Raw genomic sequence first — 21,126 nt, forward strand, 5'->3', positions numbered from 1 at the left:
CTGTCGTCCTTTTCAGGCAGCCAGCGGGCAATATTCCGCCAAGCCATGCGGCACTGGGAGAAGCACACCTGTGTGACCTTTATTGAGAGGACACAGGAAGAAAGCTATATTGTCTTCACCTACCGACCGTGTGGGTGAGTCAGCGGGGTTTTTAGCTCCCACATGAAGGAACTGAACAATGGTCAGCCTCTGTTGAGCCTTTGTTATCTGCAGCTAATTATTTAGCCCCTAAGTACCTCTGCTTGCTCCCTGCTCAGCAGCCTTTCACCATTGTTCATCCTCTCCATTTGCCCTCTCTGTGTGAGTGGTTATTTCAGCCCCATGCCAGTTCTGAGAGAGACAGCCATTCAGTGGCCAGGAATGTTTCCAGTGCCTCATCATCACTCTGCATCAGTCACTGAGCACTTGGTGTCAAGCATGGTGAACAGAGTGGCATCCAAGGGAGAGACTTCCTTAATAACACACCACTAAAGTTAAGCTCAGTTTCCACTTAGCATCCCTTCTTAAACAGACACTCAAGGAAAGTGCTGTTCTAAGCGACTATTGACAACCTGTTTCGGTGTGCATGGCTCTTTAATTTACCAATGACATATTTTGAAATTTCAGCACTAGCTGCTGTGAACACAAACCAGTTCAACCGTTTTATTTTTGAAAAAAGGATTTTTAGGAAAAAGATAGCAGAGTTGTGATAGCAGAGGATATGTATTTGAGAAGTTCCCAGGGGATACACAAACCTAACATGTTTCCAGTTCTCATGTTTTAACCTCACACAGATTTAAACCACAAGCTGGAACTATTATGCCAACATACCCAATGCACCTCTCCCACTGATATGTGTCATTCAACTCAAAACGCTTAACAGAAAACGGATGCGGCTCATAAAACTGAGTTTTTTCCAGCCAACTGTTGATCGCCATTTTTATCTTGGTAACTGGCCTCTGGAGAAACAGGGATGACATTATCCACGCAGGCGGCAGCGGTTAGCAGTGGGAAAGCTTGACTCTGCTGCATATTCAGCAGGACCCCATCTGTCCTGTGCAAAGTTCAAGGCGTGTCTCAGGAGAGCCTGGCCTGGCTCGCAGTAATTAAAGAGCGGCTGTCTGGCCCACAGGGCCGTGATGTGTGTGCCCGTCCTCCCAACTCCCACACTGAACCTTTCATGACACGCTGAGATGGAGCGCTGCAGCCAGCCAGCTTCCACCGGCACAGTCAGCAGTTGCATTGGCAGACAGATGAATGAATGTCACTGCTGTATGTGTGGATGACGGGTCACCCCGTACAGCTCACCTGTAAAACAGACCAGAGGTTGTTGAGATAATGTTGCTCTCATTACAAGCTACATGTTATTGCTCTCATTACCAGCTTTATGTTATATGTACAGAGCATGTACAAATATAGGAGCTAGTAAACATTACAGAGCCAGTGACACATTCCTTCTTCTCCTCCCCAGGGAAACGTCCCTTTTCTTTGGTTTCAATTTGTTTGTTAGCAATTTATTTATTTACTCACCCCAAAAATATAAAGTCAAGGCTTTGTTAACACACTATGTCTGTGTGTGTCTGTGTCCGTGTGTGGTTGATTCACAGGTGCTGCTCCTATGTGGGTCGCCGCGGAGGGGGCCCTCAGGCCATATCCATCGGGAAGAACTGTGACAAGTTTGGCATTGTGGTGCACGAGTTAGGTCATGTGATTGGATTCTGGCACGAACACACGCGGCCTGATCGAGACGAACACGTCAGCATTATTAGGGACAACATACAACCAGGTAGGAGCCCAGGTCTCATTCATCCCACAGCAATAATGTTGGATAGATGCAGTAAGAGTCAAAATAATAAAAGTAACACATTTGTACAGACAGAAAGTCTGGGCTAGGATGATAAGAACAGAAAAAAATGCCAGTGGGGTGTACGCTCAGCCTTAGCATTCAAGTGTTTATAGAACTGGTCAACGGCATATAAACAGCTGATCATGACAGTCAGTATCTGGGCCAGCTTTTTTACTGCCAAACTTTTGCCTGTAAAACATAAAATGTTGAATTAGGTGTCCTCCTAAAATGCATGAAAACTTAATGTCTCGTATCTGTAGCCCCATCATATAATTCATTTTGTCTAAGAAAGTAAAACTGTATTGACCTTTGACAGACATACATACATACATAAGGTCGCACAGTATGACTCTGCTTCATATTTCAACTGTGCTTTTCCCTTTTTCCTTTCACAGGACAAGAGTATAACTTTTTGAAGATGGAGCCAGGGGAGGTGGACTCTTTGGGAGAGGTCTATGACTTTGACAGTATCATGCACTATGCCAGGAATACATTCTCCAGGTAGGAGCCAAGTTCCACTCGATACGCCCCAGACATGAAAACTAGTCTTAGATTGAGTCAGGCCAAGCTGTTTCCCACTCCGCTGCAACCTTTTAACCCATTATCTTTATTTTCCATTTCTGCTCTGAGAGTTTTATGAGTATATAGATCTGTAATGCACCAGGTCTGTGTCTACGGGCTGCTGCTGAGTAATGTGGCAGGATTCTGAAAGAGAAGAATGAAACACTAAATTCTCCCCAATAATAAATCACAAGAAGACTAACATGTAGCCTGAGGACATCAACTTTTTTAAAAAGCTCTCATTTCTTTGAATGTCTGTCTTGGATCAGAATTGTTTCCTAACAGTTTGATTTCAAGAACAAAGAGATATAAACTGTTTTTTTTTGGGAGAAGGTGGGTCTTTATTTTGTATATCTATAAAGTAGGTCCCAAAGAAAAGCTTGTATTTTAAACTAAGGACTATCGTTTATGTTTCTTTTGGCAGACCTTTTTTTGTTCAACAATTGATGCTCACATTGCATGGGGCTTTAGGGAGACTGGGGGAGCCCTAATGTGATTTATGAAATATTTGGATAAGATGAAAACTGTCCTTCGCTGTAATGGAAAAAAATAATCCACTTGTATGAAGTAAGTTGTAGCAAGAAATCAGATGTGTCTGGTTCCATTTAGCTTTTTTTCTTTGGGGCACCAGAGCAGATTTGTTGGTTTCACATTTTACCGAGTTGTAAGTTTTTACCTGTTTGTGCATCTTTTCACTGTCAATGTGGCTTCAGCAGCAGTAGCAGGTCTGAGCTGTGTTTTAAATTGTTAAAATCCAACGCCTCTGAAAAACCCAAAATGATTCAAATATAAATAAAAAAATCTTAGAGTGAAAGCCAAGTCTTTGTAGTCATAGTGAAAGTGTTTGTGAGGGATGTGCCAACTCCTTCCCACAGCCTGTTCAAATTAGGACTCCTCTTCGATTCCTGCTGCTTTTGCAGAAGCAGAAGCCCCAGTAAAGCAGCATCAGTTCTGGGGCCGAGCACAGCAACAGCAGCCCTGCTTCATCATTACTAAAAATGCCATGTGCTACTTCCCAAGGCTAGGTGAAGCTCCTTGTAAAAGTTGTGTTTTCCAGGCATGAACCGCCTCATTATGCTCCTTAAGGCTCTTTGAAGAGGCTTTGGTGATTAGTAGCATGATGTTCACCCCGGGCTACTGCAGGGACTCGTAGCTTTTGCTGGAAAGCCCTTGTAGCACTTTTATAACACTTTTTCTTTATAATGCAGGCCTTGCTACTAATTGGTGTTGCTGCATTCCAAGCACAATTTAAGTAAACTGCTAATAATAACCCACATCTAACTATAGTGCAAGGCATCTATGTTGTTCTGTCTGTGTGTCCTTTGCATATCTAGACAACCGCTCATTTGATCTCATCTGATCTACTTCACGTGGCTGCATTGCTATGGACCCATTGGAGTGCTTTGTCAAATATGGTGCAATTTCATGTTCAATATTAAGACGATTTGAATAAACAAGCCCACAGCGCTCTGTGCAGCAGAGGGTTGGGGTTTAGGGCTCTGCACACTCAAATCCAGCATGTCGTTTGTAGAAGGCAGACTGCAGCTCATTGACTGGAGTTCCCTCTACAACTAAAATCTTCCTTACTTTACTGGAGTCAACGCGAGTGGTAGTTGTGTCAAAATAAGTGGCAACTACGCCTGTTTGGAAATGACGTTGGCTATGTTCATTAAGATAAGATTAAATATTCCTTAGTTAGTCCCACAGTGGGGAAATTTGCAGGATTACAGCAGCAAAGTGGACAAGAAACATCAGTAGGAGAAACAACAGTAAAACAGTAAAGGTATAATAGATAAATAACTATATTGCTAAAAATACAACATCATTTTCTTTTTCATGATTTAGGGTCCAGCGATGTCTTGCTTTACTTTCTTCACTTTCTCTAGTGTGTATGTTGGTTTTGGGTGTTTTAGTGATTTATTTTCTCAAGTAAAACTATAAACTTGGGGGCCTTTTTGTGTGAAGTCGTTTGTATAAGCGGCGAAGCATGGGCCCGTTCTGAACAGGCAGGTTTTAAATGGGCTCTGCATGGTGGTAAGGAATGAAGGAATAGAAATGTAATTGTCACAATCAATGTTTACCAAGTGTTAGGCCAAAAACAAATATTTTTATGGTATGTGGCACAATCTATAGCCTATGTTCCTTCATAACTTAATTATTGTATATTTTTAATGAGTTTGCCGACCCGATTTATACACTTGTACTTAATTATTGTAAAGGAGAAGCGCCTTGTGTGCATTTAGTTTTTGAAAAACCATGCCTATTCCTTGTTTTTAAGAATCATTAGAGCTTTTTTAATAGAAAGTAAATGTATTGACTCCTTCACTCCCTTTTCGTCTCTACTAATACACTCCATACCAATTGGCTGTATGATTTAGAATGAACATAAACAAAAACTATGCCGGATTACAGAATAACCAAAAATGTAAACCATGGATGAAACAAAGTATATAAGAATAAAACATAGGTAAATGGAAGATCTGGGGGTTTATAAAATGTAATAATAATTGAGCACTTATTAAACTGAAAGTAAAAAAACATTCAGATAAGACTGTTACTTTGACATCCATATTGTTTTTGGATGTGTTTTTTAATGAATCTTTAACATTTCTTTGCTGTTAAAAAGCAAGCGGATAATTTGGTGGGGCATTGCTGTCCTTTTCCCATGCTTGAATCTTGCCTCGCTCCCTTTGCTCATTAAATAAATTCACATGACTCTAAAATTGTGTATCTTAGACTTTGGACAGTTGGCATTTAAATAGGCACAAATGGCTAAACTGTGGAGACCCAGATCAAACCAATTATAGTATTGAATTGGTTGGATGCTGGAAGCATGTTGCATTGGAAGATCCTGTTTGTAAAAGCAGAACTCTAAATGTGTCACCCTTACTCAATACTTAGTTTTGTCGCCAGCTGACCTCATTCCTTTAAACGCAACAGGAAGTTTTTCCAGATGTTGTGCTGTCATTCAGCCCACACAGGTGTTTTGGCGTCAGAGAAAAGACCTTATTAGAAGAAGCCCTATGACAAAAAACTGGACAGTCTGGGCTCTTCCTCATCTTAGGCTGCCGGTATTTAAACGTCTCGTTCCAGCTGGGTGACTGCAAAACCAATAAATTCCTCCAGGGAGAAGTTGACCAGGCTTCTGAGTCATCTTTGTCATTACAAAAGCATCACCATGCTCACGGCAAAGGAGCTTTTTTACAACCATGCACATTAGATTATTTCGCAAGCATTGACAACCGAACTTTAGTCATGTAAATATTATGGTTACCCCATGTTGACATGTACAGGATATGACTTTAGTTTTGTGTATGAACACTGCATTTTGACCCTTGCCTGTCTCGCATAGATAAACACAGTGGGAACCTCTTACAGCTGCAGGTCACTTCAACTGTGCAATGTTCTACCGAGAAGTAGTTTTGACAGCCTTCAGTGAGCCAGAGTGGGTGTAATGTGATATATGGGCACACACATGAGGCAATCCAGACTCTGATCATTGCCTTACTCTGATATGAGAACAAGCTGTGAGCTCTCTTTTATTTTTATTTGGCCCTCTATGTCAGCTACATTTATATACTTTCTACCATGCCTGTGTTGCTCTTTTTGTATGGGCCTCTCGCCAAGTCAACTGCCATGCTCTTGCGGCAAACGGATTCTAGGAAGCAGAGAGGGAATCTTTGTCTAAAAACGGAGGCTGCGGCTGGGTGTCGGCTAATGTACAGAAATGCCTGTCGTGCCCAGTGCGTCCAAACTGTAGGTTGAAAATGCACTTCACACAGAGCTGAACTATTGTATGTCTATTGCAGAATTTTATTTAGTTAGGTTTAGTGTTTAGAATTGAACAGCAAAACAGAAAATTGAACAGTCATGAATTAACACAAAATGAATCCCTTTTGTTCATACCAGCAACAGCTATTTCTCTCTCGTGAGCTTTCAGATTTACAGGATCATTTTGTGACCTGAACAAAGTCTACTGCAGCTGAAAAAAAGGAAAGGTGTTTATAGAGAACAGTTTGAGATGACTTGGGACTTCAGTCTAAACAACACTTAAAAAACAGGATATTCATTTAGTTTTTTTTTTCAGTTAGTCATTCTTAAGTCAGGATTTGGACTTAACCTATTGATTCTCTAAATGTGTGGTATGCACTGTAGTTTGTTGCACAATGGGGCAGCCCTTTCCGAAAGTTTATTTATGTTGGGTAATCCCTCCTGTTCTGTTTTAACTCCTACTCTGTGGCTATCTAAATTCGTGATCAATAAGACTGTTTCGACACGGGAGAGGAATGGCTGCCACTGCTGGGGAATGTTTCACAGAGCTGTATTAGCAAACAAAAAGGCTCCTGTTAGCTTTTCACAAGTCATTCCGAGCACTTTTTCTTGAGCAGTGATTGGCTGATTTACCTGTGCCAGTGTCTTTCTTTGTCACACCATTATTAGCCAGTGTGTTTGCCTGGTGTTTTACAGTAAATCACCGTGGGAAGCCAGGGCCTTTGCTGCGTGTGTTGTTCGGAAGATTTCATGGCTGGTCTTGATGTTTTGCTGGGTCTCCAGGGGACAAGCAGAGCTGATCCCCATGCTTTTTGTCTGGGGTGTGTTACCCAACCCACAACTCTGTCTGCCCCCTCCTTAACTCCAGAGATATATTTCAGGACCGGTGCATGGAGCAGTGCCAACTCAAATAGAGATCTGCCAGTGTACCCTTTGTCTGCTCTGACACCGGCTGGAGTGGCGTTTTTTACCGACAGCCAGCATACGGGCTCCTAGAAGCTTACAGAGTCTAAACTGTTAGCTCAGGCTGCTCTGTTTGCACATGCCTGGCGTTGATAGGCATGTCACCATGGAAACGACAAGGGAGCCAGGCCGTTTCTCGCCAATACTTTGAAAAAAATAGAGATGATAAACTAGCAAAGTGTCAAGTGAGACAGCAAAGGGAAATTAGTTTTTCTGTAGTTACTGTTCTGCAATCTTTTTTTTTTTTTCAGTTACTTAGATGCTTTACCTGATCGTTTTCTGGTTTGTCTACATCCTTACTTTCATTGCTGATGCAATCTATTGAGTTTGCACAGTTCAGTTAAGCTGTGAGTTTGGGCCCTATAGGGCAGACGTGTATGAAAAATGATCTCAACCTTAACCTCAGAACAGATTGTTTAACCCTGACCTCAAAGGGAAGAAACACCTCCTGATTGGTTTCTTCTTCTGTTTATTCACCGATAAGATGTTGTGTGTATGGTCTTAATGATGTTACGTTTTAAAGCACATGCAGGTTTTACATTCAAAATGCTCAATGTATTTAGACATTCAATGGTCGAAAATGTTCATTGGTGATCTGAGTCACCAGATTTGAATGTCTGCTTGAATAGGAAAATGAGCTATCCATGCCCCTCTAGTCTGCCCTGTCTGATTATATATATTTCTCTGTAAAACAGCCACAATCTGCTGAGCCAACTCTGGCGGCCCAAATCCTTTAGAAAACGTTCATAATAATGTTTACTTTAATTGAGTTGCCCTGTTGATGGTAAGTCACATGTTTTGTGGTGTGCATGCATGTTAGAATAGTCACCAGGATTGTGTGCGTGCCGGCTGGGTTTTATGCAACATTAACATCAGTCTCTCTTGCTGAATTATAGGGGCATCTTCCTGGACACCATCCTGCCACGCTACGATGTGAATGGAGTGCGACCACCCATTGGCCAGAGAACCAGACTGAGCAAAGGGGATATCACACAGGCACGCAAACTCTACAAATGCTCCAGTAAGACCAAAATGACAGATGCTGTCTGCTACGGGTTTTTCCGGTCTATTTTTTGAGAGAGAGAGAGAGAGAGAGAGAGAGAGAGAGAGAGAGAGAGAGAGAGAGAGAGAGAGAGAGAGAGAGAGAGAGAGAGAGAGAGAGAGAGAGAGAGAGAGAGAGAGAGAGAGAGAGAGAGAGAGAGAGAGAGAGAGAGAGAGAGAGAGAGAGAGAGAGAGAGAGAGAGAGAGAGAGAGAGAGAGAGAGAGAGAGAGAGAGAGAGAGAGAGTTCTTTTGCCATCCCCAGATGCAGCTTACACTGTGTGGAAATAGCCAAGCATCTACTATTGATGTGGTGTGGTTCAGTGGCTACAGCGTCCGAGATTCCCAAGCCTGGATGAGTGTAAACACTATCCGGAGACAGGAAGTTTGTCATCACTCTTTCCCAGATAGATGTAGAAGAACAGCTGTTCTCGAGAGGAAAATGACTAAAAGATTGTTGGGAACAACACTCATGTATGCACATCACAGCACTTCACTTCATGTAAACTGTGAGGCTATACACTAAGGAGAGTTACATAAGCCTGACCCTGTTCTGAACCACTCACTGTGTTAATCATTCCAGGGATGACAGAGAGGATTCAACGCTGTTGAAATACACAGAATTTATAGTATTAACAGATGTACATTGAGGACAGGCTTCTGCTGAATAGATTTAATGACAGACAGTTAATTGTAGGTCAGGCCTCACATTAAATATCAATGAATAAACATAGCAATAGTCTCCAGAACTGGACCTGCCAGTGTGGTTTTCAACCATATGTGTCTGTGCAAGCATTCTGTCTCTTCATTCAAGACAAGTTCTGTCTTGTGAGGAAAAAAATGACTGGTGGATGTGACGCACATTGTGGGGGGTGAAGTGGTGAGTCTCCACATGTTCTTGGAAAAAAAACCTTAAAGAGCCACGGATCTCCCATTGTGTGCCTGAGCGCTTGTTAATGGTTTAGTACTGGCAAACCTCTGCCAAGCATTATTACACACAACTCCTAGCTCAGGGATTCTCGTTTTATTGCTTACACACAAAGCTCAAGGGATGCAATGAATGTGAACAGTCGGGGTTATGTTTTCCTGACTCTGTCAAAACCCAACCAGAGGTAAAGATAAGACTAATAATGAATGCATACATCTCTCAAGATTGACAACTAAAGCTACAATCTATCATTTCCTTTCCATATTAATTAACATATTTCCCCCACTAGGCATCATGACTCTCCCTCATTTGTTCCATTGGGCTGGGTGGTATTTTGCACATTTTAGTTTTTGCCAGTCAAATAAAGGGTGGTTTTTCACTGGCAAGGCGTACATAATGCATCACGCCCTCCAGAGGGCTTGGTTATTTATAGTAAGCAGGTTTATTTTCAGAGGATGCTCAGAGAAAGTGTCTCACACTATCAATTCCTTTGTGTGATCATCATCTGGAGTAGGTGGTGGAGGGAAGCGGTGAGGTGTGGGGTTGTGGGTGAATATTACAAGCAGATGTGCTCTTTTGAACATACAAGAGCTGCCCTTCATTTCACATTTGGTGTTATAATTCCAGCATCCAGCATCTGTCTCTGCGGCGAGTTTTCAGGGGATTTACTTCAGAGCTGATGTGCGTGTATACTTTGAATTAGTGGCTTAGGTGTTTTCAGGCAAAGACAAACTGGCAGTGCATCATGCTCACGGCTCAGGCCTTACGTGTTGGACTGTGTGTGTTTGTGAACAGGATGTGGGGACAGTCTGCAGGACAGCAGCGGGAACTTCTCCTCCCCTGGCTTCCCCAACGGATACTCGGCCTATATGCACTGCATTTGGAGAATATCTGTCACGCCAGGGGAAAAGGTATGAGGTTATGAAAATACCAGATCCACTTTGAGATGCCTGAAAACAGCTTTCACTAACTGTTTACACAGATGTGGTGTCTCTTTTACATCCTATTTACCTGAACTTTACTCTTGGTTTTAAAGATCATTCTGAACTTCACCTCCATGGATCTGTACAGGAGCCACTTGTGTTGGTATGACCATGTGGAGATCCGAGATGGATACTGGAGGAAGGCACCTCTCAAAGGTCAGTTTTAACGGGAGAATGCTCTAACTAAAACTTTACTTCATTGTTGATTAATCTATGGCTATTCACCACAAAATGGGGACATCTCCAATATATTTATTGTCCAACCAGTTGTCCCAAATTCTACGATATTCGGTGTGATATCATAAAAGAAAAAGTACTGCAGTAGTTAGACTTAACATAGGTTTCACATAAGGTTCAAATTTATAAAAGTATGTACATTATGTACAGAAATTGTAAGGTAAAAGAGTAAAAAAAAAAGGTACAAAGTGACTATTAGTTTCAGCCCGCCATACCTGGGACATACAGTTTATGAATTTATCAAACGTGAAATCCAAAAAAAAGAGAATTGTTTAGTTATTGTCTATTTTTTATCTTTTCTTCTGTGTAGAAGAATTTTATAGCTATCGCAAGTGTCCTGGATGATCAAATTGTGGCTTTATGTGTGTTTGTGTCTTCACCTGTGACTTAGGTCGATTCTGTGGCGATAAGCTGCCAGAGCCAATCATCTCCACTGACAGTCGACTGTGGATTGAGTTCCGCAGCAGCAGTAACTGGGTGGGAAAAGGTTTCTCCGCCGTTTATGAGGGTAAGCATCCATTCCTCGACCTCGCTGCACCCAATTCCAGCATGCCGCTCAGCTTACTTAACGCATGGCCAGTCACAGATCCAGCAACGTGTCTAGAGGCAGCAGTAATATCCACCATTTCTGGCTCCACTACTGCTGATGTGTCAGGCACTTTTGCTGCATTAATCAGATTTTGGCCGGCCTTCACACTCCGCTCCATTGTTTCCAGACCGTGCAAAGGGATGATTTGTGCTTGTGTGTGTGGGAGCTGGTGGTGGCGGCATTTCAGCTAATCCACATTGTGTAAATCAGCAGTGAGCGCTTTAAAAAAGAATTTTATTAGAGGCATGTGCTGATGATCTTGCTATTGAGGGAGCGCAGTATTTTTTTTTAAAATATTTTTGTTTTGTCACATGCAGCCATCTGTGGTGGGGAGGTGAAGAAAGACAACGGCCAGATCCAGTCCCCCAACTACCCTGATGACTACAGGCCGAACAAAGTGTGCGTGTGGAAGATCACTGTTGCACAGGGCTACCACGTTGGCCTTACTTTCCAGTCTTTTGAGGTAAGACGCCAGTTCTTTTGTAATTATTATTTTTAAGTTCTTTTGGGGGAATGTTTTTAATGTTTTGGAGATTTTGTTCATGTCTAACCTCACACCCTCTAACCTTCCTCAGATTGAGAGACATGACAGTTGTGCCTATGACTACCTTGAGGTCCGTGATGGAAACTCTGAAAACAGTCCCCTACTGGGCCGCTTCTGTGGCTACGACAAACCAGATGACATCAAAACCAGCTCCAACCAGCTGTGGATGAAATTTGTTTCAGATGGCTCGGTCAACAAGGCCGGCTTTGCTGCCAACTTCTTCAAAGGTGAGAGGTTACAGGTTGTCAATTCTTAAGAGAGCAATCCCAGTCTGTCGTTATCGTTTTAACATTATAGCAGGATATGTTTATTTCTGATATGTTTTTTTTCACCATCCGGTTCTATACAACTCTCTTTGTCTGGCTATGATTTAGTTTTTGGGTGTTTCCAGTAAGCCACCGAGCCAGGGGGCCGGCAAAAAGGGTCCTAACGTATCTTTGTGTTTTCAGAGATGGATGAGTGCTCCAAGCCGGACAACGGTCGCTGTGAGCAACGCTGTGTCAACACATTAGGCAGCTACAAGTGTGCTTGTGACCCCGGCTATGAGCTGGCTGCTGACAAGCGCAGCTGCGAGGGTAAGTACAGGGAGAAAAGTCCCCAGCCATACTCACCATGTAATTTACATGTTAGACCATTTTACACAGTTAGCTCACTGGATGCAAGTACAGTAATTTCTAAAAGCCAGAAAATATGCCAACAGTGATGCTTGTGCTGGCTGAGCACTGCCTTTTTAAATATTTTAAGTACAAACAATGCAAGTATTATTTGTATTTCAAATGATATGTTGCTGTTTAAGACTTACTATAACTACTAGTCTACAAGCTGTTGACCTCTTAGTCTCTGCTCTCATGAAAGTCAACCACAGCTTTGCCATATGCCTCGATATTGAGTTGTACATTTTTTTAGTTCTTTTGAAACCAAGCTAATACGATTGAAGTAACAAGAAAAGAAAAAATATTATTGTAAAAGAAGGTTGAAAAGGGGTTTGTCATATGCATTATTAATAAAAACAATTATAATTTGTCTAGTTGCAACAAATATAATAGTCATAGTATAATAGATGCTCTCACATGAATAATTCCTGAGACACGCGAACAGATAGACAGTAAGCATTTGCATCTTTGCAACTTTCTCACACCACCATTGCATTTAGATCCACTCTTATACAAGAGAATGCTGTCAAGAAAGTACAAACATTGAATCTTAAAATATCAAAGAAGGTAGTATTTTTTTTAAAGATACCCGCCTTCAATTGTAGAGAAAAAATAAACTGGCGCCTTGCATTCGTACAGTAGGTAAAACAGCAAAGTACTGTAACCTTTAGTATTCCAATGTTTCACTCTGTCCACGTCTAATAACTTTAGAAATCCATGTATCAAAATAACATCTGTTGCAGTTGGTAAGAATCAACGCTGCACATTAAGTTTTGCTAAAAATAGAAGCCAGGTGAGAAGCAACACCAGTTGTAACATGTGTGTATTGCGTAACTATAACAAATCTTGCCTCAGTCCTCAAGGGAAGGACAGGCAGTAATTAAGTTTTAAAGGATACTTCAGACAACTTTCATTTTAGCGCTACATTTACAGCATAACATTTGGTGACACTTTATTTACCATTTGTTTGTCCTTGTCTCTTCCATTGTTATGTTTTCTATCCAGCTGCATGTGGAGGCTTCATCACCAAGCTGAATGGGTCAATCACCAGCCCGGGTTGGCCCAGAGAGTACCCCCCAAACAAGAACTGCATCTGGCAGCTGGTTGCCCCCACACAGTACCGCATCACTCTGCTCTTTGACGTCTTCGAGACTGAGGGCAATGACGTGAGCACTCGGGTTATTTTGAATCGGCACGGGGTGGGTTTGTTCTATGTTCTCTCTCCGTCATTACAACAAGCCCTCCTCTCATCCTTGTGTTACATAATTAAAACCAAATAAAATGTTCACATGCTCTCTTTCTGTGCTTAGGTTTGTAAGTATGACTACGTGGAGGTGCGCAGTGGGCTGTCAGCAGATTCAAGGCTCCATGGGAAGTTCTGTGGGGCAGAGAAACCAGAAGCGATTACCTCCCAGTACAACAACATGCGCATTGAGTTTAAATCGGACAACACAGTGTCCAAAAAGGGCTTTAAAGCACAATTCTTCTCAGGTGAGTCGACTGAAAGTGATGTATTTTAAGTCAGTTGGTTGGAACTGCTTTCTGTCAGTCTCGAAAGGAAACAGTCTTCAAGGTTGTGTCCCCTGTGCTTCCCCAGACAAAGACGAGTGCTCTAAGGAGAACGGTGGCTGTCAACATGAGTGTGTCAACACTTTTGGGAGCTACAGCTGTCAGTGCAGGAGCGGCTTTGTGCTGCATGACAACAAACACGACTGTAAAGAAGGTATGTCACCTCAAACTTGTGTCGCTTTGATTTGCTTGCACATTTATTGTCACTCCTGACTTTTTTTTGCAATTATAGCAAGCGTGAGAGTCGATGGGCACTTGCTTACTCACAGTTTGAGACTCTTGCATTTTAGAATGATACAGAGGTCTGTGTTGATTCAGTGATGTCTTTTTACAGCTGGCTGTGATCACACTGTGAATAGTGTAAGCGGTATCATCACCAGCCCCAATTGGCCGGATAAATACCCCAGCAAGAAGGCATGCACCTGGGCACTCACCACCACTCCAGGCCACCGCATCAAAATTGTATGTGTGACTTCCTCCAGCTCTCTGTATAATTGTACTTGTCAGTCATGTTTTTATTTGTGTGTAGCTATTTTATGTAATTGAATTGCTAAATCCACAGAGGACATGTGTTTACTGTGCTGCTGTCAGAAACTGTTCTGCCATTTCCTAGCAACGTTGTGTGGCTTCCTCTTCTGCATCCTGTGCATGTTTATCTACAGACAAAAAGATTATATTTTTATATTTGTATTATTTTTAGCTGTTCAATTCCTGTAAGAAAATCAGTCACAAATTTATGATTTCAAAGCATGTCATGCACAACTCGGTTTCTAAATTACAATAAAACTATAGCTTACCTGTGTGCTGAGAGAATAAAAATGTTTCCAGTGTTGACAAGTTCTCAAAAAAATAACATTCATCACTGTTAATAATACTTAGTTTCATCGCATCAATTTTTATTTCTAATTCGTTCAACATACTCATCACCTTGTTTGTCGCAGGCCTTCAATGAGCTTGACATGGAGGCCCACCTGGAGTGTGCTTATGACCACATTGAGATTTACGACGGTCGAGATGGGAAAGCTCCAACTCTGGGTCGCTTCTGTGGCACCAAGAAGCCCTCACCTATCACTTCTAGTGCCAATAAGCTGTTCATTCGCTTCTTCTCTGATAATTCTGTGCAGAAGAAAGGCTTTGAGGCTTCCCATACTGCAGGTAAGAATATATGCTGTTATAACAGTACTTTAGTTTCCTTTCTGTTTGAGAAAAAACACAATAATGGCTGAGAAGGATTCCAGTAAATTCACTTCATGTTTTTGGGACATGGGTTAGTTTAATGTCAATCCTCGCATATCAAGCATCTTAATGGTTTTTGGATGTAATGCTTACAGAATGAAGTTTTGGGAACAATTCACCACCCAGTCGGAGAATGATAATGATTTGTATCTAACTCCAGAGCGTGTTGAAGAATCCTTTGGCTTATTTGAGGTTTAACAGTAATACAGATACAGAGACTTTAGTACAAGCAGCTGAACTTGTAGCTTGTCAACGTTGGCCTCTGCTTACAAAATGTTCAACTACATTTTTCTGGTCACAGAGTGTGGAGGTCGTCTAAAGGCTGAGGTGAAAACCAAGGATGTGTTCTCCCACGCCCAGTTCGGGGACAATAACTACCCCGGAGCCTCTGACTGTCAGTGGGTGATCTCGGCGGAGAAAGGGTACGGAGTGGAGCTCATCTTCCAGACCTTTGAGATTGAGGAGGAGGCGGACTGTGGCTATGACTACATGGAGCTCTTCGATGGAGCCGACACCAAGTCTCCACGGCTGGGACGTTATTGTGGCTCAGGGGTGAGAGCATTTTCCTAACAACCACGACTTTGTGAATGTCTTTGCTTGGTTTGTCACAGCACTTTTTTTTTCCCGGTTTACAGTATAACAGCAGGAGTACTCAGACAATCGTTTTGGAAGTTTGCGTTGTTGTCGTTAAATAACCATTGCCAGCAGTTTGAAAAATTCTTTAATCACTTTGTTAAAGTTGTTGTGTTCCTCTGGGTTTGAGATTGTTGGTGTGGAGGCGGCTGTAGGTCAACACAAGCCATCACTGCTCGGGTGCCGATAGCCTATCAGAGTCTCAGAGACATAGGGTTGTAACAGTGAATTAATCAGCTAATGCTGAGGCTGCAGCCTGAGTCTGAAACAATGAGGCCAGCAGGGAATAGAAACACACATTTCCTCAGGTCAGAGAACAGCTTGATTTCATTTACACACTTCCATAATAAGCTCTGGCCCTTTACTCATGCCTGTTCCTGTGAATGATTTGCTGGAGGGGACATAACACTCCCAGAACCCCCGGGGAGTGGCTCCTCAATCAAGTTTCCTTTTTATAAAACAGGTCAAAATAAACTGACACAATTCAGTCTAAAGTAGGGTGAAAACTCATTATAGGGTGGGGGGGCTTACTTTCAGCCCAAGGGCTTTTCTCAGTTAAACAGCAGACTACATTTTTTTACATCCGCGTGCACAATTACATTTGTTGGCCACTTTCTTTTTGTGTTTTAAATCTCTTTTGCAATAAACTAAGACTTAGGCGGTTCTGTAGATATATTATTCATGTCATGAATGACAGCTTTAATTAACCGCCCGGTGTTTTACAGTTGGTTGCACAAGCTTTGCCTGCTCTGACATTACAGCGTTGTCTTTGTCGTAGCCACAGTTCTGCTGCCTGAGCACCTCAACCAACTATTTATTTTCCAGTCCGATGTTCCCAATTAATATTCATGTGATTCCGTTATTTTGACAAACATCCAGGTCAGGGCTGCATATTTTCTGAGCACACATAAAATATAACATTGGACATGGAAAATCTTTTGGCTGACTTTGTTCTCAAGACAGTAAAAACATATGAAATGCTATGCCATGTATGGTTTTGTTCAGGGAAGAAATGAGCTCGATGGAGCGGTGCACCTGGAACTAATCATCAGAGTATTTTTCATCCTCCGTTCAATAACAGCCAAAGACTGAATCAGAATGAATATTAAAAAAAGGGCCAGTCCTGACCCGGACCTTTACATCCATGGCTGTTCCAAAAGTAGCAGTCATCTGCAGTCCGAAGCCATTCGTCGTAGTCACTGATTTGACTTCTGTTTGAGCATGCGAGACGTCTTTATTTTTAATGGAAGTGCAGTCAAAGAACCGGAAAGCGACAGCACTAATTAATCTGTTTTGTTACTCCTGACAGCCTCCAGAGGAGATCTACTCAGCCGGTGACTCCATTGTGATCAAGTTCCGCTCTGACGATACGATCAACAAAAAAGGATTCCACGTCCGCTACACCAGCACCAAGTTCCAGGACACACTTCACTCACGCAAGTGACCAGCGGGGGCCGGAAGGGGCCGTGCAGGGCAAAGGGGCAAACGGAGGGGCTCCCAGGGGAGGCGCCAGCCTGATGCTCGGAAACCTTCGGCCACCAAGATACTTCAGACACGACCGAACAGCCGCAAGACCACCAAACGCACCTCAACTTCTAGGGGCTCTAGCTCCCCCCACAGACTGTGAGGAGTAAAGCCATTCTGCAGCACACCTTGTTTTTACCTTTTTATGGTTAGGATCGGGGTGGGAGGATGAACGTCCACCTTAGGCGGACAGTAGGGTACATTTATTGACCCAGATCCCTCCAGATATTTTTTGTTAGTTTTCTTCTTTTTTAACGTGCCTCCCAATGAGAGGCACAAAGAAAAAAAAAATAGTGGATTCTCAGGACCTGTAGGAAGGCAGGCATCAGCTGGACAGATCCCTGCTTTTGTCTGGCCAGCCCACCACATCCAGGGGGGGAGAGGAAGAGCAGGAGTATGGGAGGGTCTCCTGTACTCCTCAATATTTGCTCTCCTCTCCTCACACTCATCCTTTTGGTTCAAGGATTCCTATCTGTAAAAGGATTAGAAGGACTTGACTTGAGATTTTTGATGATGTATGTCAGTCAATTGCATGTAATTACAAAAAAAGAAGGAAAACTGTACAGTGACAACACCAGCATTTGTAATTTGCATTGTCCTGGCAACCAGTGACAAGATTCTCATTGTTACCATTAATAAGGAAATTAAGGAAGCAGTTATCTTATTAAAGGACTAATCAATTAATTGTGGTCCATGTCTTCTGGTTGGTAATTGCTTGCCTGATGACTTTCTATTACTGTACCTCCATGTATAAAGTAATGTGTATGATCTTTCAAAGGGAACATGTGCTTTTCTCAGCTCAAACCAGTTAGCACTTTACAGTGAATTGTTCCAAAATCATGAGCTTATGAATTTTTGTGAAATGCAATGCCAGTTCACTTATTTTTTAATGCATTTTATCTCTCTTATGCTTCATTGTTTTTTTAATTGCTCCATTTAGTTCCTTGGGCATACTTGAACATTGTGTGTGTCCTGTAACAAGGGGTAATAAAGATATGAATTATGTTTCAGTGTTGATTTACAGTTCTGATGTAAAATAATTTCTGTCCAAAGAAAATGCTTTTTCTTGGTACAATGAAGTAGTTCACAAGAACCAAATGAGCCTGGGTATTTATTGTAATAGTTATTACACATACAATGTAAAGGGGGGATGGTACTGTTGGAATTAGCCCTATAATTGCCTTCTTATGTATAGCCGTTGGTCTATGTTGAATATACTATGTTGCTCACTCATTCCTTTTCTCCATTTATTTCTCACGCAACACGATGAGAATAATGTTATGCGACATTCCAGTAGCCTGACCCGTGTGCACAATATTTACTGATAACTGTAAATCTGTTCTGTGCCGTTTCAGTTGAACGGTGTCCTGAGTCGCACTCGCTGAGTTGCTGGTTGAGTGCAATCCAGGACGCGTGAGTAGGAGTATAACTGAGGACTTAAATGGCACATTGGTCTGTTTTTGAAATATTTTTCTGACACCAAGCAAAGCCAAATATAAATATCCCTAATTATCTCATCATCGATTTACTATTTATAGATGGAGCTTGTCACTTGAGACTACAGAAGGAAAGCATTTTATTTTCTACCTTGCTAAATGCTTGTTTTCTACATGTATCTTTTCTCTCCCTTATTATTGTTCCATTACCATTCTAATATGTGTTTTTATTTAATAAATACACAAGACTCAGAGCAGTGTAGATGCACAGAAAACTGCATGACTGCCGAGACTTAAATTGTCCCTCACTCTAAAAAATACTGCAAAATGCATGCAGATGTAACCATGCTGCAGGCTGGGTAAACACACTTCAAGTGGATGAAGAGACATTTCACATTCCTGATTAAAAGATAAATATTCTTGAAAGGTTCAGGTTCTAGTAATGATAAATAAAACAATGACGAAATGGACGTAGTGATTTACAGGGTCATTCTCCATATTTGAATGTGTCTTGTAACATTATAGTGAACTACGGTGGCTCCCATTCAGACCAATTTACTTAAGTGATACATGTTTATCTCTCGGCAGCCGCAACATACTGTAACAATGAAACATGAGTGACAAAATACAACAGTATAACATCACAAAAGTACCACGGAGCCTTTGGCTGACAGTCAGTCAGGACAGCGCGTTGTGCCACAACCAATAATTCTTTTATACAGAACAACACAACACATGGACTTTACACTTACAAAAATGCAATTCTTTGTTAAAGTATGCCTCGCGAAAAAACATTGAAAGTGTTGTAATCCACGCCCAAGGTAACAAGTTGTTTTAGATCACCCCGACCAAAACGTTCCCTGAATGGATGAATCACTAAATGACCTTTGAGTAAACAAGTAGCAGGGAGCGTAACGCATTGGGTTAACCTCTTTCAATACGTTATCGCTTTGCTCGACAGAGATCAAATCCAGGTCGTTGCAATCTTTATATGTATGTATGTATATATATATATATATATATATATATATATATATATATATATATATATATATATCCAGCAATATGTTTGTAAATGTGTGTCAATAGCTGCAGCTATTAAGCAAACATGACACACGCAAGCGTAGGGAACCACTGGTTTGAAAACCAGTTGGGGTGTAACACCAGTCATCAAACCACACAATTTAATGAATAGATACATCCTGAACCACAGATCCCACCCACTAACTGGTAAAACAGACTGAGTTGAGTTGCTTTGAGTTGTTTCCTTTTGTCTTGAAGTGCCCAACGATGCTTGGACCACAACGTCCGTTAGTTGAGGACTCGTACAAACATATGACTTTTTCTCTGGCATCACACAGGACAAACTCTCCAGAACCTCTAGACAAGGCTCTAAAATAAAAATAAGTGTCAGTACAATAAGGTTTGAAGTAAATTGTTGACCTCAGAAAATAAAATCTCAAGTCGTAGCTCTTTATTGTGCAATTAACCATATGTGGTCATTTTCCTCACAAAGTAATTGAATGAGTAAGACACGTGGTGACCGAGCTTTTGAGGCAGGAGCACTAAAAGTTATGAAACGCTCCGTCTGCACCCCTGCGGTTTGCTGATTCTGTGACGTTGTTTAAACTGAACTAAAGGCATATTCACAATGCCGTTTGGGTAAAATTCATGCTCTTATGGCAGGGTTATTTAATTAATGTTCCATGAGGTCCAGTTCGAGAAGATTTCCTCATGCAAAGGTCCAGAACATCACAATAATGTTTAACTTGTGCTGATTGATGATTTAGTCCCATAACTATTCAAATAGCCAACAGTTCTATCAACGTCTGTATGAACTGACTGTCAAATAAAATAAAGTTCAATTGAATAATATCTCATCAATATTTATTGTCAGTTTTCAAATTTAACTGCATGACTTATAAATAATAAATAGATGTTATTCTCTCATTTCAATTACAATAGGGACTGTCTTTGATGGTCTCTGAACATATGAGACATACTGGTTTTCAACTGCCTTTGGGAAGAAAAAAAAGTCACAGTGTATTACGTTGAAAAAGGTAATAGTCTAGTATATCCAAATAAGTCCTAACAGACACAGTGTAGTATGTCATAAAAAGTCATTGAAGTTTGCTCCAACAGTGATGGGAACTGCAGCCCTTTGAAGTGAGTCAGATCTTATGGCTTACTTCCTCTCCAAGAGCCGTTGTTCTTTTCTTTTTTAGTCAAAGGAGGCGGAAGTGCTGCAAAGCGCAGCAATGTGTCAATTTTCGCATGAGCAGGTGCCTGAAGATCTTTTTTTAATGATTCTTCTGTGTGTGTGTGTGTGTGTGTGTGTGTGTGTGTGTGTGTGTGTGTGTGTGTGTGTGTGTGTGTGTGTGTATGTGTGTGTGTGTGTGTGTGTGTGTGTTTATTATTTCAAAGAAAATGCGGTCTCCTTACAAGAAGTGCTCCTGTGAAAAATCTCCTTTGCATTTATACACATGTAAATACACTACCAGCATTCAAACTCTATAGAAGTTTCTCCACTGGCGGTAGAAATGTACTCTTTTCTACTGCAACATAATAAATGTGATGTGCTCCTTCAGTAAAATAATGCAGACAAAAGACTCTCGGGAACAAAGTCTGTTTATGT

At 41.5% G+C, this 21,126-nt stretch overlaps 1 protein-coding gene across 2 annotated transcripts in view; it reads left to right on the forward strand.

Moving 5' to 3' along the window:
• The window catches only part of bmp1a (bone morphogenetic protein 1a), a 29,557-nt gene extending 11,198 nt beyond the window's left edge, over nt 1-18,359 (forward strand). For both annotated transcript variants that reach the window (XM_068604525.1, XM_068604524.1), the window contains exons 4-20: nt 17-134; nt 1,587-1,765; nt 2,221-2,326; nt 8,017-8,141; nt 9,883-9,998; nt 10,124-10,226; nt 10,699-10,815; nt 11,214-11,359; nt 11,472-11,667; nt 11,890-12,015; nt 13,099-13,259; nt 13,404-13,584; nt 13,691-13,816; nt 13,997-14,124; nt 14,604-14,817; nt 15,200-15,450; nt 16,841-18,359. In XM_068604525.1, coding sequence (XP_068460626.1) covers nt 17-134; nt 1,587-1,765; nt 2,221-2,326; nt 8,017-8,141; nt 9,883-9,998; nt 10,124-10,226; nt 10,699-10,815; nt 11,214-11,359; nt 11,472-11,667; nt 11,890-12,015; nt 13,099-13,259; nt 13,404-13,584; nt 13,691-13,816; nt 13,997-14,124; nt 14,604-14,817; nt 15,200-15,450; nt 16,841-16,975 — 2,528 coding nt within the window. In that variant the 3' untranslated portion in view covers nt 16,976-18,359. The remainder of the gene's footprint in view (nt 1-16; nt 135-1,586; nt 1,766-2,220; nt 2,327-8,016; nt 8,142-9,882; nt 9,999-10,123; nt 10,227-10,698; nt 10,816-11,213; nt 11,360-11,471; nt 11,668-11,889; nt 12,016-13,098; nt 13,260-13,403; nt 13,585-13,690; nt 13,817-13,996; nt 14,125-14,603; nt 14,818-15,199; nt 15,451-16,840) is intronic.
• Nucleotides 18,360-21,126: the final 2,767 nt, after the last annotated feature.

This window comes from Clinocottus analis, unplaced genomic scaffold (genome assembly GCF_023055335.1).
Source record: "Clinocottus analis isolate CAN_PGR_092001 unplaced genomic scaffold, fCliAna1.0.p SCAF_7, whole genome shotgun sequence".
In the NCBI taxonomy this organism is placed as follows: domain Eukaryota; kingdom Metazoa; phylum Chordata; class Actinopteri; order Perciformes; family Cottidae; genus Clinocottus; species Clinocottus analis.